The sequence below is a fragment of the Aethalodelphis obliquidens genome, unplaced genomic scaffold (genome assembly GCF_003676395.1).
Source record: "Aethalodelphis obliquidens isolate GAN/ISIS:26980383/991018 unplaced genomic scaffold, ASM367639v1 scaffold25, whole genome shotgun sequence".
Taxonomy (NCBI): Eukaryota; Metazoa; Chordata; class Mammalia; order Artiodactyla; family Delphinidae; genus Aethalodelphis; species Aethalodelphis obliquidens.
The window spans coordinates 17105200-17131404 of NW_020837969.1; the positions used below are offsets into that span (position 1 = coordinate 17105200).

Here is a 26205-nt window from a genome sequence, read left to right on the forward strand (position 1 = left end):
CACAGGGAGATCAGCTCGGTGCTTTGTGACCACCTAGAGGGTGGGATAGGGAGGGTGAGAGGGAGGGAGACGCAAGAGGGAGGAGATATGGGGATATATGTATATGTATAGCTGATTCACTTTGTTATAAAGCAGAAACTAACACACCATTGTAAAGCAATTATACTCCAATAAAGATGTTAAAAAAAAAAAAAGAATAGAATCCTTTCAAAAACAAAAGAAGGCTGCCCCCAGCCTGTGTGTTGGCAGGGCTGGGTTTAAACCTAGGCAGTCTGGCTCTAGATTGTTGACTTTTAACCGCTACACCATGCTGCTTCTCACATTTTAATTTTTTAGAATATTCAAATATCTTATCACAAATAAATGTCTTCACTGATTGGAAATATCTCCACTATCTTATTCTGAATTTTTGTATTTCTGAGATTGATATACCAGTTTATTAATCTGTCAATATAATGTTTTACCATTAATAGACTGTTTTACTATTTTATAATGTACTATAATAACTAGTAGCACAAACTCCTAACTTTTTAAACTTTAAAAAATTGTAGTAAAATATATATTACATAAAATGTACCCTTTGCACAACTTAAACGTACAGTTCAGTGGTATGAAGTCCACTCCCATTGTTGTACAGCCCATACCAGCATCCCGTATCCAGAACTTTTCATCTTCTCCACCTGAAACTGTCCACTGAACACTGACTCCTTACTGCCCCCTTCCCTCAACTCCTGGCAACCACCATTCTATTCTTCTCTTTCTATGAATTTGACCACTGTAGGTAACCTATATAAGAGGAGTCGTACAATATTTGTCCTTTTGTGACCGGCTTACTACACTTAGCATAATGTCTTTAGGTCCATCTATATTGTAGCCTGTGTCAGAATTCCTTCTTTTTTAAAGGCTGAATAAATATTTCATGGTATGTATATGCCACGTTTTGTTTATCCAGGCATCTACCGATGGGCACTTCAATTGCTTCCACCCTTTGGCTATTATAAATAATGATGCTGTGAACCTGGTATTCAGATATCTCTTGAAGATCCTGCTTTCAGTTTTTTTGGGTGAATACCCAGAAGTTGAATTGCTGGATCATAAGGTAGTTCTATTTTTAATTTTTTTTTTTTAATTTTTGCGGTACGCGGGCCTCTCACTGCTGTGGCCTCTCACGTTGTGGAGCACAGGCTCCGGACGCGCAGGCTCAGCGGCCATGGCTCACGGGCCCAGCCGCTCTGCGGCATGTGGGATCTTCCCGGACCGGGGCACGAACTCGTGTCCCCTGCATCGGCAGGCGGACTCTCAACCACTACGCCACCAGGGAAGCCCTATTTTTAATTTTTTGAGGAACCCAGCATACCATTTTCCACAGCAGCTACACCATTTTACTATTCTTGCACCAATGCACAGTGTTCTAATTTCTTCACGTTCTTGCTGACAATTATTTTCTGTCTTGTTTTTATAATAGCCATCCTAATAGATGTGAAGTGGTATCTTATTGTGATTTTGATTCGCATTTCCCTAATGACTAATGATGTGGAGCAATTTTTCATGTGCTTCTTGGCCATTGTATATCTTCTTTGGGGAAAGTTCTATTCAGGTCCTGTGCCCTTTTTTTTTTTTTTTAAGTCTTTATTGAATTTGTTACAGTATTGCTTCTGTTTTATGTTTTGGCTTTTTGGCCCTGAGGCATGTGGGATCTTAGCTCCCTGACCAGGGATCGAACCCGCACTCCCTGCATTGGAAGGCGAAATCTTAACCACTTGACTGCCAGGGAAGCCCCTTTGCCTATTTTTAAATCACTTTTTGTTGTTGCTCTTGGTGTTGAGTTATAATCCTCATTTTTATGTTCTAAAATTTTTTGACTCTTCTTACGCATTCTAGACTAGTTTAAATTGTTTTTTTAAAAAACTCTCCCAATTTCCCCTTTAAAAATAATCACATATGATTTAGATAGGAATAGTAATCAATTAATATGTTAATTCAGGGAAGAATGAACATAAATGTATGTCCCACTTATTCAAATCTTTTATGCCCCCATTTTTGTAATTTATCATCATACTAGCACTATTTGATACATTTATTCATAGAAATAGTGTGTGTGTGCATGTCTGTGTGTGCAACTACTTTTTGTTGCTAAAGCACAGGGTCTTTTTCCTTTTTTTCCTGGTCCATCAGAAAGCTGTCGATTGTTGCACAGTATTTATTTTGTAAGCAGCTTATCAGGTCTGTTTAAGTAATTTTTAGACAACAGTACTCTACCATTGAAGCAAAATTTTTAAACATCTACATTATTGTTAACGAGAGAATTTGGTCCTTCCAGGTTGAGTGAACCTGCAGCCACAGTTTCACATGTGTAGGATTTATCTCTCCCGTAACTTATTGTTGATTTCTTTTATCCCTTGGGGTAGCTTTACTTTTGTTTCATAATAATAATTCATAGTTACCATAGATACTTACTCCAAAGGTCACTTCCTCTATATAGTTGTATTTAAAGAGTTATAATTATATTGGGTTGGCCAAAAAGTCCCTTTTTGGTTTTTAAGTAAAAATAAAAGACACATTTTTCGTTTTCACCAAGAACTTTATTGAACGATGTATTCACCCTTTTGTTCCACTACCTTCTGCCATTTTTCAGGCGACTTCATAATTCCATCTTCCCCAAACTTTTTTATCTTTTTGGGCAAAGAACTGTCCCAGGTGCCTTTTATGGTCTTCCAGGGAATTGAAATTTTTTCCATTAAGAGAATTTTGTAAAGACCTAAATAGATGGAAATCCGAAGGTGCAATGTCTGATGAATACAGCAAATGAATCGGAACTTTCCAAGTTGTAACAGTTTTTGCCTGGTCATCAAAGAAACATGCAGTCTTGCGTTATCCTGATGGAAGATTATGCGTTTTCTGTTGACTAATTCTGGATGCTTTTTGTCGAGTGCTGCTTTCAGTTGGTCCAACTGGGAGCAGTACTTGTTGGAATTAATCTTTTGGTTTTCAGAAGGAGCTCATAATAGAGGACTCTCTTCCAATCCCACTGTATACACAATATCACCTTCTTTGGATGAAGACCGGCCTTTGGTGTGGTTGGTGGTGGTTTATTTCACTTGCTCCACGATCTCTTCCGTTCCACATTATTGCACAGTATCCACTTTTCATCACTTGTCACAATTTGTTTTATTTTTAAAATAAATTTATTAGTTATTTTAAAATTTTATTTATTTATTTATTTTTGGCTGCATTGGGTCTTCGTTGCTGTGCACCGGCTTTCTCTAGTTGTAGCGAGCAGGGACTACTCTTCGTTGCGGTGCGCGGGCTTCTCATTGCTGTGTGTTCTCCTGTTGCAGAGCATGGGCTCTAGGTTCGCGGGCTTGTAGTAGTTGTGGCACGTGGGCTCAGTAGTTGGGGCTCACAGACTCTGGAGCTCAGGCTCAGTAGTTGTGGCGCACGGGCTTAGTTGCTCCATGGCACATGGGATCTTCTCAGACCAGGGACTGAACCCATGTCCCCTGCATTGGCAGGTGGATTCTTAACCACTGCACCACCAGGGAAGTCCTGTTCCCCTGATTTAAAACTCTTCCCTTTGGTCAGCTCTTCATAGTGCTGCCACGTGATCAAGTTCTGATGCAAGTGCTCAGGAAGCTGCAGTGCCCCTCCCTCTCCATCCTCCCACCACACCCCTCCCCCAACAATTAGGGTCTAAAGTTCTTACACTCCATTCCCAGGAGGGCTCTGGGAGCTTTCTCCTGGAGAATGCGTCATTTAATGTAGGTGTCAGAGCAAAGGAGGCGCCATTCAGGAGTTCATTCTTTGGCTTTAATTTCCAGTCCAAGGAGACACACCATTATGGTATCATGAAGAATTTTCCAGCAGTAAAGTGACTTTTCATCATGGCCATATAAAATTATCAATTTAAGGCATTGACTTCTTTTTTCTTTTTCTTAGTAAAATTAAAATCATTAAAGAATACCTAATGCTTACAGATGCATAGGAATAAAAATATTAGAATCTACTTACTTTAATTATTGATCCAGTTTATCTGTTTTTAGTTTTTTAATCTGTTTTGTCCTGAGTATCTTTTATCTGATTAAATGTTTGACCACATTGACTTTAATAATATTTTTTAGTTTTTATTATAAAAAATAGGCTTATCGTTAAAAAAAAATTCACATGGAGTGATATGTAAGTATATAAAGTAAGAAGGGAAAATTCCCCCTTTCTGTCCCTTTCCTTCTCTTTTCCCCCATGTCCCACTGTGCTCTATCCTATAAGGGGCCCATAAAAAATTTGCTATATCCTTCTGGAATTTTTCAATATATAGATAAGTATAAACTTAAAGAGATAGGGTAACATTAACATTGTCCTTTTTTTTTTCACTTTATCTTTCTTGTGGATTTTCAGTTTTGTAAGGTGTTCCTTAATGATTTTTTGTTGTTGATTAACAGTGCATTTAATCAGATTTTCCAAGGTGGTTTTCCGAGTAAATTGTTGGGTGAAGGTATGCTTCAAATCCAGTAGAATCTCTGTGTTACTATATAAGGCAAAGTGAAGATGTTATTCTTGCCAGATTTTTCCCTAGACAAAAGATGGTTATAATTATAGAATCAGAACAAATGTGTTGTCTATATGTAGGGTGATGCTAACAGCATGAGCTTAAAATAAATCACTAAGGTCAATACTGTCTCTGCAGGTAGATCTTAAACGGTTATGCTTCACATCTGGGATAAGTTACACGGTGTGAAGTAAACTGGTAAATGTCATCTCTTCAGAACTTGTAAGAGCAGTCCTGTATTGATTTCATTGTTGAAGAATGCTGTGTTTAGGTTTCTCAGAGGTGCTCAGCCCAGGGGTGCAATGTCTTACTTTTAATACTGCTTATGATGTGTATGTTTTACTGCTTCTTTATATAAAGTCCAGTCACAGGTACCTTAGGTCAACTCTGCTACTAAGTTAAACATTAGGACCGTTGGGGAAGCAGCTAAATACCTTTGTTGTGGTCCCACAGTTTTAGCATTCACTACAGGAGCACCTTCCTAGCAAGAGGGTTCAGTCTGGCCCCCAAGCCTGGCACGTCTGTCCACGGCACAGTCGAGGGAACAGTGGGCAGGTGGTAAGTTACCTGCATTCTAGGCCCTTCTGTCACTGGTTATAGGTGTGCGACCTAAGTAAGCCGTTTAACCACTTAAGTAGGTTGCTCATCTGTAAACTGGGGATGGGGATAGTAATGCACTGTTAGGATTCGTCTCCGTTTCAAAGGAGTAATCCTTCAGTGAAGTAGGCATCATTCTGTGTCCTCAGTGACCGCTCGTCAAGAGTGATGGAAGAACAGGGAGGACTTTGGCTGGGACACAAATTGCCATTAGATGGAAGGGGTGGGGCTGGATTGGGGTGACAGTGAGACTTGTGAAAATGGGAGGGGCCAGTTCAGGAGAATGATAATTGGCCTTGGGGTAAGTGCCAGGCTGCGTGTTGGAATCAGAGAGGGTACAGGTGCGTAGTAATTCTGAGGCACACTGAGAAATGTCTGTAAACCTACAGTGCTTTCAGAAACAAAGCCATGAGATATCCCTTTCTGAAAAAAAGTTAATTTTCCAAACGTACTGAGCCTTGGCTGCCTTGTGGCTCTGACACAGAAATTTTCATCCGTCCCTTACCCAGCCTTGCTTATTGTTTCCAATAATGATGACTCATCAGAACGTTTTTGCCAAAGGAGCAGCAATTTGGTAAATTTAAATTCTAAAAATCTGTTTATCCCTCCAAGAGCAGGTAAAACCAGTGGCCAAATATAAATTAAAAAATCAAATGGCTACTTGAATATTGGTTATTTGCTAATTATTACAAGGAATGTAAAGAACAATGTCTCCCTTTAATTGATAGACTGAAGAGTCTATTAACAAAGGACAAATAAGCTTGTAAAAATTGGTTAAGTGTTGAATGCTTCAATGTAGATGATGAGAGAAAACATTATCAGAATTTGTCCTTCACTCTTGGCCTTTAAAATTTTTTTAAATAGCTCTATTACTGTTATTATAATTCTGTGTATATTTTTGATTTCATTGAGGTATAATTGACAATTGTAAGATATTTGATTTATTTACATATACATTGTGAAAGGATTTACACCATCTAGTTAATAAACACGTGATCACCTCACATATTTATCGTGTGTATGTAAGAACATTTAAGTTCTACTCTTATAGCAAATTTCAATACAGTGATAACGCTGTGTATCACCTCTCGTTACCGTGTCTTACATTATCCTCAGACCTTATGCATCTGAGAGCTGACAGTCTATACCCTTTTCCAACCTCTTCTTATTTCCCCCATCCTACTTTTGGCCTCAAAAGAAAAATTAATTCATTCAGCAAACATTAAGTCTTACACCACGCTAGACACTTTGCTGGGTCCTCAGGGACGGAATCAGGTTCTTTTCCTGTTCTCAGGGGCTGTAGAGACTAGTCTGAGAGGCGTATTGAAACAGATGCCATGGCAGAAGGAAGTATGGGTCTGAGCATAAAAGAAGGTGTGGTCCATGGCACTCAGCAGGGAATGTCCTGGAAGGAAAGGCTTTACAAAGAGGTTGGGATTCTCAGCTGTACTTCTCAGACTTAATGTGTATTTAAATTACCAGGGGATCTTGTTAAAAGGGAGACTGTGATTCAGTAAACCTGGGGTGACGCAGCAAGGATTTAAAAGAGAATCATCAGCTCACTTTGTATTCACTGGGCAGAGTTCGAGGACTGGAGGGAAAGAAGGCCATTGCATTCACAGGGTTGGGCAGAGCAGAAGAATAGAGTAAAACATCCTGGAAAAATAAAAAGAAGGGGTGTGTGTGTGTGTGTGTGTGTGTGTGTGTGTGTGTGTGTGTGTGTGTGTGTGTGTGTGTGTACGTACGTACGCACAGAGAGGTAGGGGCATGGCGAAGCATAAGGGGGAAGAATTGGGTAGGAATCAACCAACCCTAGGACTGCCTTTTATGTCTTTAAAATTAAATATTAATTAAGAGGCTTAAAAATAATGTCATCCTGCAGATAATGGGGAATCACAGATTATAGATTGGGTCATGACCTTAGTTTTCACATTCAGGAGATCAACACCATGGAGCTGGAAAGGATCGAAGGAAAGAACTTTGGGGTCTAATACAGTTATTCAGGCAACATGTAAGAGAGTAAATAAGGATTTGTAGCATTTGAATTGAGGGGAGGAACACCTCTTTGAAAAGAAACGATGTGGGCTTCCCTGGTGGCGCAGTGGTTAGGAATCCGCCTGCCAATGCAGGGGACACGGGTTTGAGCCCTGGTCCGGGAAGATCCACATGCCACGGAGCAACTAAGCCCATGCGCCACAACGACTGAGCCTGTGTTCTAGAGCCCGTGAGCCACAACTTCTGAGCCCACGTGCCGCAACTGCTGAACCCGGGAGCTTAGACCCCATGCTCCGCAACAAGAGATGCCACCGCAATGAGAAGCCCGCGCACCGCAACAAAGAGTAGCCCTTGCTCACCGCAACTAGAGAAAGCCTGCGCACAGCAACAAAGACCCAACGCAGCCAAAAATAAATTAATTAAATAAATAAATATTTTTAAAAAAAGAAAGGAAAGGAAAGAAATGATGTGCCTTGTGAATTGGAATAGCACATCCTGGTGTCAGGGAGAAAAAGAGAAAACGGGTGATTGGAGCAGGGCTCACCCTGATGTAGAAGATTCAGTACAGGGTGAGGCTGCAGACAGGAGAACTTCAGATGCCAGGCCTAAGGCACTTCAGCTCTTTTTCTCCATTAAGATGAGATTTTTATAAGTGAAATAACTGGGACAAAGAAGTGAGCATTACTTTTTGGAAAACCTACTTTACTCCCTTAGGGTGCCATTAGTAATACGTGACACTATCATTTGCAGGTAAGGTCCTTTTCAACTCTCGATATTCTTCAGTTATATGATCCAGGTAGCATTGAGAAACTTAACGTTAGATTAAATGAGACTCTGATGGGGGAAGAAAGATGATTCCAATGTTTTGGGGCTGGGAAAAAGGAAAATTTAATTATGGTTAGCATAAGTAGGTAGGAGGTTGTCTCATTGTCCGAGTTGGAAAGGTTCAACAAGAAATTGAAAATGTGAGTGGCATTGGGATTCAGGAAGACAGAGCTGCAGATGAGAATTTGGGATTCATCCATATAAGGCAATGGTTAGAGTAAAGTCGATAAAATAGACTCTCCTGGAGAGATGGATGTGAAGAAAGTAGGAGCAAAGGCGTGGACTTGCGAAATGCCCATGTTCAGGCGTGAGCGTCAGAATGGTGTGGTTTCAAAGATGCCAGGGAAGGGGAGGCGTCCATACATATTGTGCTGTTAAGTGGCAACACTTTTGCTGCAAGCAAGAGTTAGGAGTTTGAGTGAGGACCCTTTAAGTTTGGCAAATAAAGAGTAGAGATGAAAAGGTAAGATGAAAAAGATGCTAATAATATAGCACCACCTGCTGTTAGGCATTAGGCATTTTAAAATGGTTTTTCTCAAGTCGACTTTTTCTTCCTTCCTGTTTTGGTTGTTTTTTAATTTTCACCTATGTTTTATATGGTAGCTCAGTGTGTGAATGCACTAATGTGTTTACTTGTTAATCAATGATATGGGGGGAAGTCATGTCAGTTTGTTTATTCCTTGATTTCAACTTTGCTAAAAGCTTCTGTCTCCAATGGCTCTTCTGGTCTCTGTGTCACAGAAGACGTGAGTTAACTACTTCAGGATTACGGGGACCCCTCCTGCGGGATTCTGAATATTCATTTTACGTTTTGACTCACTTGTTCATGTAGGAGTTCAGGTTTACGAGCTTAAAGCTTTTGGAGTGAATAGCAGTGGAAACATTTTTTTTTTTTTTTTTTTTTTTTTAACCCCCAAGGAAAACCTGCATCCTTGAAAACTGCACAGCCGTCTTGGGTGAATTCGCCTAGACCACTTCCTAAATCCAAAGCATCTCTGAAAAGCTCTGCGCTGCGGAGGACGGGAAGCACCTCCTCTGTTGCCAGCACCCATACTGATCTGAGCACTTACAGCAATAACTGTAAGTCCGTCTTATTTCAGACTTTGGGGCTTGTTGAAACTGTAGTTGTAAGAGAAATCTTATGCGCTACAAATTATCAGAATTTTTGGTTCTGTGATTTAGGGGAAAATATGCATCTTGCTTCTCCCTTGGAATTGCTCTAAAAGCTTAGCAGGAAAAACAAATTCTTTCAACGACATTCTCTTTTGATGAATGTGCTATGAAACACAGAAATATTTATCTGTTGAAGGCACCTGGTATTTTTTTGCATGAAGGATTCTAAAGTGTATAATTTGAAGAGGGTGGGGTTTTTTTGGCTTGTTTAAGGAAAGAAAGCAATCTAGAGGCTATTGGAACCCAACTGGAAATCAGAAAAAAAGATAGCTTCAGTTTCATTTATTTTGTAAGTGGCTATATTTTGTAGATGTGTTTTTTCTAATCTTAAACTTTGGATGCTAGATTCAGTGTATTAAGAGTAGTATATTATAACTTCAAGCCTAGTTTTAAGTAATTTAAACAGAATATATTTTGGGGGTTTTCAGTTAGTATGAATTCAGTTTGCTGTGTATAAAATGAGTGAATTGAGTTATCCCTTTCGTTCAAAAGATGTATTTGGCCTTAGTGTTTATTTGCTCATTTCCTTTTTAATTTCTTTCACAGAATTTATGGGTTAACTAATTTGAGCAATTTTGGAGTGCCTGCTGTGTACAGGCACCACTGTAGATGCTGTGAAGGATATGAGATATCAAAGAAATGGTCCCTATTCTCAAAGGTAGTTGAGAAAGAAGATATTTACGTGGATAACTAGAATATCAGATAAAACAAGATATAAGGGAGTGGTGGGGAAGAGGGAAGTTCTCTCTGCTTTAAGGGGAGGATCTGTTTCTTCTTTCCAGTGAGGGGACAGGGACAAAGTGTAGTCATGGTTATGAACCTTCTGGGTGTGGAGCAATGTGTAGGGTTACCATACATTCTTTCTTTCGTTTCCTCTCAAATAACTTCTGTTACCCTTTTTCTATATGCAAGGTAATTGAGGCCCAGAGAGGTTGTCGCTGGTCCAAGGGCACTCAGCCAACATGTGACAGAATTGAGAATGTGTTTGTGGAGGGTAAGGCACTGAATTCATGACCAAATTAATGAGCACGTTTCCGAGAGGGCATTTAGCAGCAGGAGTCGGTCTCCTATGAGAGTCAGTAGCTGTATACTGGACCTTTAGGAACACTGGAATTTGTTACTTGAAATTAAACGGGACAGTTATCCGCTTATGATTTGAATTTTGAAGTTGTGGCATAAGATCAGAAGGGTTTGCATGTATCCGTTGATTCTTGATGATTTGAAAAGGTAATTCACACGTGTATTCTTTTAAGGTCATTTCACTTGCAGCGCTCCCTGTTTGTAATGGGAAGTTTTGAAAACATTCTGCCAAGATGGAAGCACCAAGGTGTTCTCGGGGGCTGGAGGGTTGTGTAGCGCTGGCACTCGTGGCCCTGGCAGGAGGCACGTCCCGTGGAGCCCCGCTGCCCAGCGTCCCTGCCGACGGCCATGTTGCGGTGGCCCCGTTCAGGACCGTGTCTGACACTCCTAAGGAGGGTGTCAAATGCTTTTGTCCATTCCTTTTTGTCTTTTAACAAAGGGGCTTCCCGTGTACCCACAGAGCCTGTCTAGGAGCTGTGTCTCTGTCGCAGATGAAGCATTCAAATCAATGTCTCTTTCTTAGTTGGATTTGCTAGCTGGTTTAATCTGTTCTGTGTAGTGCCTTGGAGCTTACAGATTTTTTTCCTTCTCCATTCTAATTCACTAAGAGCAAGCATGAGGGATAGGAGGGTGAACATGGCTGCAGTTTTTCCTGCCTGAGCTTGCTTTGATCCTTTTAAATGACTATACCAGGAGGATTTCGCAGTTGTACAGAAACGGATACTTCTTCGAAAATATTTATCAATTCTACACTCACCCCACCGACTGGCTCAGAGAGGCACTATGATGCTACCTTATTGACACTGCTGGTTCTGGGATCCTACAGCCTTTGTATAGTTCCTTTGTTAGCCACGTTTACTGGGAAAAGAAGTAGGTCGACGATTTCTGGTTTGATTCTTTCTTTGTAAGCATGTTTAAATTTTATTCAATAAATTGATTTAGCATCTCTTGATTGCTATTTTTATAACTTGTAATTTGTTAATTGTATTTCTTGGGCATGTTTATATTTAAGTTGTGAATGATTCTGTCTACCAGTTTATTGTGTATTTTATGTGTTTTGAGAGTCGGACTAAATATAATTCAGCAGCATTGTCGAAGTTCATTGCACGTGAAATTATTTTATAAGACTAGTTAATGGTCTCATTTTTGATTAAATAACTGGTTGTTTTTGTGTGTGTACCTAATCGTTGTACGAGGATGGAAGAATGCTTTCCTAGAATTAAAATGAAAACATCACATTTTATTTTACTCATATTATATCTAAAAATATTTAAAATGTGCACTTTTTAAAGATTACCTTAAAACATGAAAAAAATCATTTTGAGCTGCAGTTTTCCTATTTCTGACAATGATGGGTCATATTAGGAAATAACTTAATCTTTTGATCAGTGTTTTAAATTCATATTGGGTTAAGCCTTTGAACGATTTTAAAGCTTCTTTTCTTGTTTTGTCCATTCCTTTCTTTGTGACGCGATGCTGTCAGTGCAATCACTTTTGAGACTGCAGAGTGCTGTTGTAAAATTAGCATCTGGTTCTCCGTGCTTAGGGCTGTTATAGAAATAACATGACCAAGTTTTAAAGTGACTGAATCAAGATCTATAAGACAATAAATCTTTCTTATTTGCGGGTTTCAGCAGGTTCTTTGTGTGTGTTCTTTTCAGCATAGAAAATTTTAAAGTTACAGTATTGATTTTTTTTAATATTAGCATGAAACATTGCATAGTAGTTTCTATATCAAATATGCTCATTTTTAGAGGTTAATTGTTGTAAGCTCTTCCAGACTCAGATAGCTAAGTTCCAGTTTTTAAGATCATTGGATAAAAATGTTGTATATATATATATGTGTGTGTGTATATATATATATATATATATATATATATATATGTCTTGAAAAGAGTTGAAGGTTTGAGGACCTTTGTGTGAGTGTAGAAAAAGGTCTCAGGAGAGCTTGTAATTTTGCAGTATTAGCAAATATGAAGTCCAAGCGCTTCCTACTCCTACCAGTTTGGCCACACAATCCTAAGCACATTTATTTTTGAGAGACAGGTGGTGAGGGGAAATAAAAGGATGCACATCAAAGCTCCTTGCACTGTCTGAGAGATAGAACAGGCGGAGGTTAACTGAAGAAACGGAGCTTTCTCTTCCCTCACCTTCACGGCCAGCCCTGGCATCAACAGTGTGATACAATAGAAAAGGGTGTTCAACTCGGACTCAGTCCTAGTCAGTCTTACTAAGTCACTGAAGTTGGACAATCTTACACTCTCTTAGCCTCAGTGTTCTCACCTGATGAACAGGCAGGGAGGCTTAGATCATCTTCAGAATCCTAGCAGCAGCAAAGGTTTCTGACCACCTTTATTTTCTTCACAACAATAAGTTGGTGCCTCACAGTTTGGAAGGAGGGTGTTTTGGGTCAAAGGGATCAAGGTGATAGAAGGATTAGTCTTATTCACCTTCAGTCCCATCCTCATTGCAGGATGGCAAGTAGGTATTGTGTCGCCTGTCAACACTGGTCAGTTGGTGAGAATCACCTGGAGAACAGTGTTGAAAGGTTTTCTGGCTGCTTCCAGGTTCAGAGCAAAAATGTGTGCTTGACTAGTGAGGCCCGCAGGGGGTGAGGAAGGGGTGAAAGACAGGCGGTACGTACTCTGACCCCATATTGCAAAACAGGCTCAATCCTTACGCACGTCTGAATGGACTATTTAATAAGAAAATGCTATTATCCAGACTGGTATTAATTTCATTTTCATTCTTTTAATGCTTTTCTAGGATATATATGCGACATTCTTATTATTACAAGGTTGGGTAATTTTGCTTTTGGAATTTGAAAGCTTAGACTTAAGTAGTGATTTGACTGTAAGCCAGGTGGCAGATGATCTGGCACAGTGGGGAGTGTTAAGCTGATTCACGGAAGGTTCAGGAAATGAGCAGAATGTTGGGTCTGTGTGTGTATATACATATTTGTTAAACAAAACAAAAACCAGCTAGGTGCTAGAGTGTAGTGTGAAATGTTAGTTTGCAAATAAGAGTCTGGAACAATGAGAAGCCTTTCTCTAACAGGAAAACCTTTTCTCCTGCTTGGGCTGCTCTGAGCATCTCTCTTCATTTTCTCTGTAGACTCAGTCATCTATCATTTCACTTGACCCGCATTTTGACCATATGGGGAAATGAAAAAGAAGGATTCCGGAGCACCTATTATTCTGGCTTAATCGAGGCAGCTAGGACCAAGGACAACAACAGCATGGGGGCAGTTTTAAAACTGTCTGTTAGAATTGGCTGAGACGTGGGCAGCCACTTGTGGGATTTCACATGTTCGTTGTACAAACCAGCCATCGTGGAGTGCTTGTACCTCCTGAACCACTGGGTTTAGGAGAATTCTGAGTGTGTGTTCGGCCTCAGTGGGACCAAGCACCATAATCAGTGAGTGGGGACCCTGTGACACCGTATGCACTGTCTGTTTCCACGCTTGGTGTTCAAACCCTCTCATACATAGACAGGTGAGGTGATTCAGCACAGCTAGGCAGTGGCCCAGTCAGGACCAGAACTCACATATTATAGGTTCCATTCCATTCCATTCCTTGAAACTAATGTGCTTCTCTTATTATATTAGAGCTTGTGCCACTGAAGAGTTTATCATTTGCATATAATAACTCTAGAATAGAGAACATTTAGGTATCGTCAGGATACCCAACTGGCTGCCCCATTAGGAACTGAAATAGAGGGCAGGAGAAATACTTTAAGGGCATCACGCCTCGTAGCAAAGTACATCCTTCAAGTTAGGGTCAGCCTAGAGGAGAGCCTTTAGAAAACCGAAGGATATGAAAGTATTGGTCATAAACTGTGTGCTGTTTTGTCTCCACACTTTGTCTCCACCATTAGTAAAGTGGGGAAGAGTGAAGGGGGGAGTGTGTATAGTAGATCATCAGAGAGAGAGTGTGTGTGTGTGTGTGTGTGTTTATATAAGCGTGTGCACATGTGTGTGTATATATGTATATATACGTCACATATAAATGTAAATGTATGTGTGTGTTTGTACCCTGGGTCAAACTCATTTTATCCTTGAAATACGGATTTTGACCCTCGCGTGTAACAAATTGATGCAAGAAGGGTGGCAGTGAGACAGTTTGTTTCCAGGACAGCACCTCCGTTCTGAGTGTGACAGAGCAAACAAGACAGGAATATTGTGCCTCATGAGAAATGTGTCTTTTGTCTTAGCGAGAAATCCTTTCACCTGAGTCCTTTGGAAACTGAAGGTCTTTGTGTTTAAAGCTTAGAAATGAAAAGCGTGGATTTAGGATCGTACAGATTCATAATAGGTCTGTAAATTAAGCTCAATTCAGTTTTTCAAAATCTATGTAGGTGACTTATTTGCTGCTGAGTATAATTTTTAAAATATGTCAAGAAAAGTAAGACTGAAATCCAGATTGTTATTTTATTTTATTTATAAGTTTTTTAAAATAAGTTTATTTATTATTTATTTTTGGCTGCGTTGTGTCTTAGTTGCTGCGCACTGACTTTCTCTAGTTGCGGCAAGTGGGGGCTACTCTTTGTTGTGGTGCATGGGCTTCTCATTGCGGTGGCTTCTCTTGTCGTGGAGCCCAGGCTCTAGGCACGCGGGCTCAGTAGTTGTGACTCACGGGCTCTAGAGTGCAGGCCTAGTAGTTGTGGCGCACGGGCTTAGTTGCTCCGTGGCATGTGGGATCTTCCCAGACCAGGGCTTGAACCCGTGTCCCCTGCATTGGCAGGCAGATTCTTAACCTCTGCGCCACCAGGGAAGTCCCCAGGTTGTTATAATACATGGTTGAGACTAATAACATCATTTACTTCCCTTCTTGGATTTTGATTTAGCATAAGTTGAAATGTTGATTGAAACCCACTACCATTTCACATGAACATCTAAAAAACCTGCTCTATGACATTTTGGTTCCATTTCTTTAAGACTCTGAAATCATTCCCCATCCATCCTTTGAAAAGTTATGTTGAGTTTTATAGTAGTAGTATCTTAAGTATTTATCATTTACATTAGCTCCCTGTCAACTTGGGAGAAACCAAGTTTCCAGGTTCTGGGGAAAGAGGGAATTGGAAAAAAAGGATAGGAAGTTGACAGAAACTTGTTGGAAAAACCAAGTCTCCAGGTTCTGGGGAAAGAGGGAATTGGAAAGAAGGATAGGAAATTGACAGAAACTTGTCAGTAGGAGGGAAGGCTCTGTGTTGATTTGGCCTAATATGGGAAGTGTTATCTGTGCACAGGAAGAACAAATACGTGGCTCCTTGTAGGGGGACTTGACGTAGATCAGGGGAGAATGACAGCATGTCTTTACAAGGTTTAAATGTGACATCTGTAAGCACTGTTGTAGGAGTTGGGACCGTTTAGCCTAGAGAAAACTTTCTAGCTGTCTTCAAATTTATAAATATTTGTAAATAATGTTGACCACTCACCCCTTTCTAGAAATGGGAGGTGAAGGAAGGGATCAAGGTTGGTAATAAAGAAATTTGTGATTATAAGTGTTGATTATTAGAATGGAATTGGATGGTTAGAATTGGGTGTTGAAGATTATTTAGAAAATAATTATTAAAAATCCAATCTGGGTTGGTGGAGGGGCAGTTAAGCCTGGAAACCAGGTAGTGAATGAATGAACCTCCAGATTTCCCTCTGGCCCAGTAAGTATATGGTGACATAAACATACTAGTGGTTTGTGTGGTTAGCAAGGGGAGACAGATTAAAAAGGTTAACTTTTATGGGAATAGAGAACCATAAAACTTTCAAAGTATTTTTGTTAGGATTTTTTCCTCCTGAGTTATGGAGAGAAAAGGGCAAAGTGCTGTGTTTACACTCTTGAGTGTTGTGTATAACATGATAATCTCTTAGGAAGAGCCAAGCAGTGCTGTTAAAATTCCTTGTAGGAGCCGAGCTTCTGGACACTGTACTTTTTCAAAGATTACTCAGTTATGGAGAATTAAAAGGAGAAGTTTAGAATGATAAGGAAATACCGATTTTTTTCATCTTTAATTAGATCACTGCTGCTGCTCTCCTCACCCTCCTTTTTTGTTACCACTAAATAAAATTTGAAACGGCTTTGTATGTTGTTATCTTTACATGCGGGTACTATTTTTGACTTTTCAAGCCTTTCGTTTAAGGTTTTTGACCCTTAGGAGATTTTAAAATGTAGATACCCTCAGCCGAAAACAGTGCAATAAGTGATGGTGATGCTGGTTAAATTCCTAATACGGAATCCTCTCAACTGTACCAGAGCCAGGAACGCTATTTCATAGGACCTTGTTATGGACCTGATACACCTTTAGCAAAAATATAATGTGAAAATGCATTCTCATTTTGAATTCAGAGCGCAGGACACAGGCCCTGCTCTTTCTTTTCCCTCTGCCTTTCCCCTGTCCCATACAAATCTTAAGGATACAGTAGAAGAATTGGGTTATTTTTTTTTTAAATCCAATGAGAAGCCATAAATGTGAAAAGGAAATTCACAGTTTACAAAGAACCTATATAAACATATATAGGTTTATATAGTCTACATAGTTGTCTTATGCAACTGAAAGATACTGAGTTTTTTGATGCTGAGGGCTTCAGTCATTATTAGACAAAAGAAGAAACAAGAGTAAGCAAGACATCTACTGGAGGCTTTGTCTAAATGTTTCTCCGTGGTTTCAAATTTTCATTCTGGTAGGAAATCAACAAGTTACAAATTATCACTATTTCTTTAAAGCTGTGTTCTTTATTTCAAAGTGTCACTGTCTTTTGATACGCTAGGATTGTCTTTGGAGTCCCAGTGAAGAAAGAGAAGCAAAATCAGAGACTAGCAAAGTAGCAGATGCCCTTTCCAGGACCCGTTGACATATTATACCTAAAATATAGTATTTGCTCGCCTTCACTCTGACCTTTTCCCAGGAAATAGTATAGGTCTGCTTCTTTGGGAGCCCCCTTTGCCTAGTTAACTGTCGTGGACTCAGAATGATACCACAGCCTAAGCACAATTGTCTAGTGCCTCAAACTTTCTCCAGAAGTCCTTCCTTCAGTGCTTTTAGTGCCTGGAAACCTCCCCCCCGCCCCAGAGATGATTCCTGTGTGAGTGAGAGAGGAGAGGTTTACGTGTAATATAAAAGATGGTTTTTATTATTTAGGTGGAATTCTCTTTTATATTTTAGCTTTAGGGCTTAGGTGCCTTTGTTCTAGGGCAGATGTTGGAGTTTCAGCTTCTTGCAGTGGCACAGAAGGATCAGAACCAGATCTCACCTTTGCAGCTACCAAGGAGCTTGTACATTATAGTCGTCCCTTGGTATCCACAGGGGATTGGTTCCAGGACCCCCAAGCATACCGAAATATCTCCCAACTTTTATCTGGGATGAAAGCTGCCCTGGAAAAGAGGCGTAAACTTGGGCTGTGCCAAGATGTAAGGTCACCCTGGTTACCGTTCACCCTGCATCCCTGAGGCTAGGAACTACCTGTTATCCGTCTTTGTATTCCCAACATACAGTAACGCCTGTAGGTGCTTAGTGAGCACTTGTTGATTTAAAGAGGAAAGACAGGTCGTGGAAGACTCATACTGTGTTTATCTTTAAAATAAAATGTACTTTTCTGTTTTATTCCAGCTGGTAATAACGCTGTCATCAAATACGAGGAAAAACCTCCGAAACCAGCATTTCAAAATGGCTCCTCAGGATCCTTATATTTGAAGCCTTTGGTACCCCGAGCTCACGTGCACTTACTAAAAACGCCTCCAAAAGGTATGGACCTCACTGTGGAGAGAAGAGGAGGGCAAGGCTTTTTAAGTCCCTGGCTTACAGGAGGTTAAATTTTGGCATTTAGGTTCATGGTATATTGAATATTTATTTACAGAAAGTCTGGTGAATAAAGACATGGTACATTTTTACACTGATGGAGCTATTCTTGTTCTGAGAGTCTGTAGGTTCTATAGCTAAAACTTGATACATATAAATCAGCAGATAGAACAAAGGTATAAGGTGAAAATAAATGAAACTTCTAGAGTTAAATTATGCGAAGGTGGGGATCTAGAATAATGAGATAGAAGTGCATGGTTTACTTCCCACTTTTGGTCCAACCATGTCCCCCCGCGCCCCACCCCCATGTTCTTTATCTCTTCTTCTCTGTATCACTCACTTCGTGATTGCTACAGCTATGAAGGTTAACTTTCAAGTTTACAACATACGTGGTATATACTTCATATGGAATGTTTTCGTGCAGCTTTATCACGGTGGAGCTGAAGCACATTAGCAGTTGTTGCTTAGTGAATTGAAAGATTGCTTAACTGAAAGAATAATTGTGAATGAGAAGCTTGAGCTGTAATATGTGATGCATATTTATATTAGAGGGTTTAAAATGCACAGAAATGTACAGCATCCTCCTTCATCCCGTCAACCATGAATAACTGTTGCCTCTCCTCCTTTTCTTTCCCTCTGCATATATAATAGCTTTGTTTTTGTTTCAAGAAAACTCAGGGCATAATATGTACATTCTCTTGTGTCTTGCTTTTTATTAATTTAATAGTATATCATGAGAGTGTCTTCATTTTAAATGGCTATGAAATAGTCTCCTGTTTTCCAATTCCCTGGTTCCTGGACATTTTCTGTCTTTCACTATGGCACGTGATACTGAGATGAACATCTCTGAATGTGAATACTATTCATTGCTTCAGGTTCTAGTTACTTCTGTGGGATATTCCTAAAAGAGGAACCACTGGGTTAAACTGTGTGAATCTTTGTGAAATTGTTATCATATTACTAAATAACTTTCCAGAAATGTGTTAGTCTCTCAAAGCAGTGTGTGTCTGTTGCTCTGTGTCCTTCTCAATATTTGTGTGTGTGTGTGTTACATTAGGTAAAGGATCACGTGGTAACTTGAGGTTAATTACCTAGTGAATGTTTATCAACACTTTCTTTTCTACTGAATTCAAGAGAGAATAGGCATAGATATTGGCAAAAAGATTCTTCTGGGTACCAGCAGGTTCTCATCTTCCAGGGTTTTAAACAAATTTCTGATGCATCAAATTACCCCTTGGTGGGATGACATCAGTATATGAATCTATGGTTTGTATTGATGATGATAAAGCCCTGTAATCTACACATACACCAGTAACTGGAAAGAAATGTCGAACTTTGATACTAAGATAACTTTCAGAGAGTTAGAATGGCATGATTTCTCTGATACGTTTGCAGAACAGAGAACCTCAGTATTCTAAAATGTCTTGCCATTGAATTTGTAAGCTTTTGTATCACAGAGGTTTTACTTGACTGGGAATCAATGCTGTCCATTTATAACAGCCACATATTTAAGAGATTGTCATCTCTGTAAAATTCCACAGAATGTGGCAGCTGTTTTAACTAAATAATCTGCAGGTGACTTGCCCTAGAAATGACTCTGTCACATCAGGAAGACGTGCTCATAGTCGTCTAGTGACTTATCTTTGTAGCTCTGTACCTGTTACCACTCCTGGTTGAATTTATTTTTCAGCTTTATTGATGTATAATTGACAGTTAAAATTATATTTGATTTAATACACATATACATTGTGAAATAATTCCCCTGGTTGTATTTTATATTGTATCAGTTTGGAGGAAAAGCTTACGTATGTTTTCCTTCATAGCTGAATAGCAAGAGAACTGGATTTAATACTTGGCAATTTTAGAAATCACACCCTAGTAGCTGTGTTTTGTAGTCTGGGCCTTTTTGCTCTATCAGCAGTGGAATAGCATCAAGTGTGTAACACATGTATAAATTTAGTACTGTTAAAATTTGAATTTCAGCAGTTCTTGAACTGAAAAAATATCATAGTTTGTCCTAGCATGTTTAATTTTGACAATGAATAATATCACCCTTAAACTACTATTTTGATGTTATTTGGGATATTTTATCCTTAGATATTCTAAGTATGAACTCAATAAAGTTGATTAAATCTCAGTGGAATTTCCCATCAGGAACCTAAAATTTAGGTGTTAATGGATTGTTTTGGGAAAAAAAACTTAGTTTTTAAATGGTTTAGTTTTTTATGATATTTTCTATAAAACATAAATATTTCCATTTTAGGTCCTTCAAGAAAAGGTCTATATACAGCTTTGAATGCGGGTAAGTGACACCTTAAATATGGATGGAGAAAAAGAGTTTTTTTGTAAAGTTATATTATCATTACAAGTATTCAAGTGTATTTGCAGTGATTTTTTCACTAGTATGCTTATAAATATAATTTCAGGTTTGTGGCATAAACATAACTGCTTGTGACCTTGATCAGCATAGGGTTAAAACTTGGTGAGCACAATTGCCAAGCCATCTGATGCAGAAGGACGTTTTATTAATCACAGATAATTTGTTTTTTAAATAATGATATTTTTTCAGATGTGGAGCATATTTAATATTTAAAATGTGGAGATGTAGAGAATGTACTTTTTTTTTTTACAAGAAATAAGCTATTTTAAAATTGGATAGTCTTTAATTGCTTAATACTCTCAAGATCAGGTTTTAACACCTTTAATAGTTCAGCCATTTAACATTTTTCTTTTCTTTTTTATACTTCTATTGAACAAAGTCACATCCATCTCTAAGACAGCCTGCAGCCTCACTCACTGAACCTTTGAACGTCAACTGGAAATCAAAAAGCTTTGTCTCTTGAGAAGCCATAGAAGATTCATTAAAATATAGAAGTTTCTGTCTTTTCTCTATAGCTGATTAGGTCCCCATCCACTACTTGAATTCTCTTCTTTAGTATGCAGTTATAGGACAGTTGTATGGCTTCTAAGTCCACCGAGGATTAGAACAGCAGATCAAAGGGGAGAAGGGTATTATTATAACACACTGACTACAGATTATCGTGCATCGTGACGGTGTTGGCTGCTAAGGATATAAAGGTTTGCCCAAAACGATCAAGGACCTTGTCTCAGAAAGCTTACAGAAAAGTCAAAGGACTGCACAAAAAAATATAAAATCACAAAGAGGGTTACTTGTTCCAGTGAGAGGCCTGGTTAAAGGCTATGATCTAGTGAGGGAAGCCTGGGCAGGAAGTATAAATTTGTGACCCCCTGTATATAGATAGTAATTAAAGAAAATGGGGTGGGTAACCTTAAATATGGAATAACTAATATCTTTGAGGCTCCCAAGACATGTTTGGTTTCCTTAGCTTAATAAGGCAGGGAAGTGTGACCTATTATAGGCTCTTAAAGCTAGAGAGGGCCCAGCCACGCAGAGCGATTTAAATTCTAAAGGTTCGCAAGAGCCTGAGTTTGAACATGTATGTTTACCAAACTAATTTTAAAAGCCAAAAGAACTATTCTGCACACTGAGATTTTCATTTTCTTTCATTTTAAATTTCCAGCTCATCCTAATATTTAGGAGAAAAGGATAGCTAGTATGCTATAAACGACTGTATGTTAGAAAATCAGGTAACCTTTATCTGAAAGCTAGATGATATGATAATTCTGTGTTTAACTGAGAAACTTCTAGAGTGTTTTCCAAAGTGGCTGCACCATTTTACATTTCCACCAGCAATGTATGAGGGGTCTAGTTTCTCCACATTCTTGTCAACACTTGCTTTTGTCTGCCTTTTTTATTATAGCCATTCTAATGGGTATGAAGTGGTATCTCATTGTGGTTTCAGTTTGTATTTCTCTGATGGCTCATCAGATGTTGCGCACCTTTCAGAAGCTTATTGGCCATTTGTATACCTTCTTTGGGGAAACATTTATTCAAATCCTTTGCCTATTTTAAAATAATTTGTATTATTGTTGAATTATAGGAGTTCTTTATATATTCTGAATATTAGGCCCTTATCAGATATGATTTGCAAATAATTTTCTCCCATTCTGTAGGCTGTCTTTTCACTTTTTGATAGTACCCTTTAAGGCATATTTTTAATTTTCATGAGATCCAGTTTATCTATTTTTTTCTTATGTTGTGTATCTATTTGGCATTATATCTAAGAAGCCATTGCTTAGATACAAGGTCATAAAGACTTATGCCTATGTTTTCTTCTAAGAGTTTTATACTTTTAGCTCTTACACTTGGGTCTTTGATCCATTTTTGAGTTAATTTTTGCATTTGTTATGAAGTAGGGGATCCAATTTAATTCTTCTGCATGTAGATTTCCTGCTGTCCCAGTACCATTTGTTGAAAACACTATTCTTTCTTCCATTGGAATGTCTCGTCACCTTTGTTAAAAACAGTTGGCTGTAAATGTGAGGCTATGTTTCTGGACCCTCTTTTCATGGATCTATGTGTCAATGCCACATTGTTTTGATTACTGTGGTGTAATAAGTTCTAAAATCAGGAAGTGTGAGTCCTCTAACTTGTCCTTTTTTTTCAAGATTGTTTTGGCTATTCTGAGTCCCTTGAATTTCCATATGAACTTTAGGGTCAACTTGTCAATTTCCATAGAAAAGTCAGCTAGAACTTTGATAGAAATTGCATTGAATCTGTAGATGAGTTTCTGGAGTATTGCCATCTTTACAATATGAAGTATTTTGATGCATGAGTATAGGATGGCTTCCTTTTTAGTTAGGTCTCCTTTAATTTCTTGTAACAATTTTTTTGTAGTTTTCAAAATACAAGTTTTGCAGTTTTGGGGGGAAGTATTTGTGTGTGACATTTCTGTGTTTTGGAAGCTGCCATGGATATTGGTCACAGTAAAGGGGCTGGTTAAATAAGTCTAATATGCCTGTTTTATGAAACTTGGAAAGGCAGTCTTAATTCATGTCTCAAGTCTATGATTATATGAAATATTGTAAAGGATATTTGTTTTCACAGGCATAGTACAAATAATCTCCAATATATATCTTCTTTCTACACACGGGAAAACTACTAGCATTAGGTGTTTTCCTTTGGCACATTGTGGGACTGACATGATATCTTGTTTCCAAAGCCTACCACTGACCCTCAACATATCAGTGACCCTTGATAGGTCAGGTTACCAGAATGGCAGATTAGCAACTGATTGAGAAAAGAAATGAGCAGTATGAATCACGCAGTGGTTTTGCTTGGCAAAGCCTCTAACCATGGAGTAGAAATGGGGCATATGACAGAGTTTGAGAATGCCTCCCTTCAATTCACCCTGAGTAATCAATGCTCTAATAATTGCAGTGGAAAACGATGTATTTTAAGGGGGTCAGCATAGTGATTTAATCTAGATTGCGGGGTATGAACATGTATTTTCCAAAAATCATAAACGTCTAGCTGATGGTTAGTTATCATTACTTAAGACTAACGTAGTGTTATGACGAGCCTGCCGAGGAAAAGTCACAGTGTGTTGCCCGTTGGAGGAACAGCTCGGATGCTGAGAAGTGGTGTCCAAGCAGCCAATGACTTTGTGGGTCATGTAACCTCTTAGTATTAGCTTTCTTTTCTGTGTAGTTGCAATGATTGATCACTAAGGCTTCTTCCCGCTCTGATAGCCTATGACTGCAAAGCACCTTGGCTTTCTTTATATTCTGCTTGCAACAGTCATCCTTTAGATCGTACAGAAGACATTGCCTCCACATACAGACATGTTCCTCTGAGCATTAAATTTTATGGCTTTCAGATAGGTTTTTTTTGTTTGTTTAAGCAACAAACTGGTGGAGATTAAAGTGGACCAAATTCATATGTTTTCACTAGAGTGCAATAATCACTTTTTAGCGATTTGCTAAGTTCTAAAAAGTTTAACATGTAGAGGTTTAGAAATCACCCTTTAGTTTTTTTAAATTTGTGATTTTAAATAAAATTCAGATAACTTTATATCCTGTTGTCACTTAACATAAGAAATCCTCTTTAATGACTATGACATTTAGCATATGCAGCGGCATTTAACTACTCTAATATTCGGGGTGATTCTCTGACGAACATCTTTACAGTTATCACCTTCAAAGTTTAGGGAAGTTTTTTTGTGATAGATTCTTAAAAGTAGTATAAACAAATCAAAACATATGCATATTTATAGCCACTTCAGTCAACCAAGTTGCCTTCCAAAAGCTTCACATCCATTTATACAATGACTGACAACGTAAAAGAGTGCTGGCATCACCATACTCTGGTCGACGTTGGGTATTATTATTTTTTTGTAATTTGGCTAGTTTAATAGTTGAAAATTCTGTATCATTATTTTAGTTTTAACCTTTAATCAGTAATTTCAAAGACAGTTCCATTATCTCGTAAGACAATGAAGAGGAACAGAAAGAGAATGAACTTTTCAGGCATTGACTATTGGTTGAAATCTTGGGATTGCCGCATTCCACTTGTGTCCTGACCTTGGGCTAGTTGCTAAGCCTCTCCAAAGCTTCAAATTTCTCATTTGGAAACGTGAGAATATTTTGGGAAAAAAATCCCAGTATAGAAGTAATTTTGACGTCACAGAGTTGTTATATAAAAAACTCTCAGATGATAGGTGCCTCTGCTACTAGGGACAGTGACGAGGATAATCCTTTTCATTGTTCTTATGGTTCTAGTGGCTGTACTTTTAGAGCTCTATTCCAGGAGGTTGAATTATTTTAAATCCTTCAAGCAGGAAAAACCTGTGAAAGTCAAGAACCATCCTCATGGGGTCTAGCTGTTGTAATTTATTTAAATATTATGGTGCTGTAAGAGTCTAGCCAACATTGGCTCTAAATAAAACTTGGTTTACTGTTTATAAGGAAGATGCCACACATACCATTACTATTATTGCCATGGTTCTACCACACATGAAAGCTCTTAGGAATACCAGAGCACCAGAGTTGTACTTATCCTGCCCCTTGGTTCTTTTACACAAGATCATCAGTCTCAGGTGCCGTGATGTCTGCCCTGGAAAGTAGGAAATGCACTGCACCTTCCATCCCCACCACTAAATCCAGCACAGGAGGATAGGGTTGCTTTCTGTACCCCCTCTTCCAAGTGTTGGGAGATGGTTGAGACTTGCACACCTGCTCTGAAGAGGTAATATCGGTGTGACCAGCGCTTTCTCCGGTGAGAGTAGGGATGAGGCAGTCTTTCTTTCTTTTTTTTTTTTTTTTTTTTTCTGTACGCGGGCCTCTCACTGCTGCTGCCTCTCCTGTTGCGGAGCACGGGCTCCGGACGCGCAGGCTCAGCGGCCATGGCTCACGGGCCCAGCCGCTCCGCGGCACGTGGGATCCTCCCGGACCGGGGCTCAAACCCGCGTCCCCTGCATCGGCAGGCGGACTCTTAACCACTGCGCCACCAGGGAAGCCCGAGGCTGTCTTTCTGTATTGGTTTATGATTATAACTCTCCTCTCACACTTAAAGAGCAAATGCTATTTTGGCATGTGTTAAATTTAGTGTTCAAATCAGGGAAAAGTATGGATTGTTCAGTAAATCTTGTTGGAACAAGGACTATCATTTTATCAGGAGCTAGAGCCCTACTTCATATACTACATGCAAATATATTCCAGACTGAAGTTTTGTTTGTTTGTTTGTTTTTTGCGGTACGCAGGCCTCTCACTGTTGTGGCCTCTCCCGTTGTGAAGCACAGGCTCTGGACGCGCAGGCTCAGCGGCCATGGCTCACGGGCCCAGCCGCTCTGCGGCATGTGGGATCTTCCTGGACCGGGGCACGAACCCGTGTCCCCTGCATTGGCAGGCGGACTCCCAACCACTGCGCCACCAGGGAAGCCCCAGACTGAAGTTTTAAACAAAAATTAGAATGATAAGAGCACTGAGAGTATACACTTGTATAGAAAAGGCCTTTCCACGAATGTCACAATGAAAGAATGGGTAACTAGTTATGACAACAAAAGTTTTAGACCTCCTGTTTGTCAAAAACATTCTAAGCATGGTGATAGATGTTAATTAACTATAACTAGACTTGTTGTGATCATTTCACAATATAGACAAATACAGGCATACGTCAGAGATACTGTGGATTCAGTTCCAGACCACCACAGTAAAGCGAGTCACATGAATTTTTGGCCTCCCAGTACATATAAAAGTTATGTTTACACTATAATGTAGTCTGTTAACTGTGCAATAGTAGCATTATGTCTAAAAAAGGTACATATCTTAATTTAAAAATA

At 39.1% G+C, this 26205-nt stretch overlaps 1 protein-coding gene across 5 annotated transcripts in view; it reads left to right on the forward strand.

Moving 5' to 3' along the window:
* The window catches only part of MTUS1 (microtubule associated scaffold protein 1), a 158770-nt gene that overhangs the window by 72929 nt on the left and 59636 nt on the right, over positions 1-26205 (forward strand). For 4 of the 5 annotated variants that reach the window (XM_027122686.1, XM_027122685.1, XM_027122689.1 and 1 more), the window contains 3 exons: positions 8879-9040; positions 17816-17950; positions 20268-20306. In XM_027122686.1, coding sequence (XP_026978487.1) covers positions 8879-9040; positions 17816-17950; positions 20268-20306 — 336 coding nt within the window. The remainder of the gene's footprint in view (positions 1-8878; positions 9041-17815; positions 17951-20267; positions 20307-26205) is intronic. The other variant, XM_027122688.1, reaches the window with a different exon arrangement.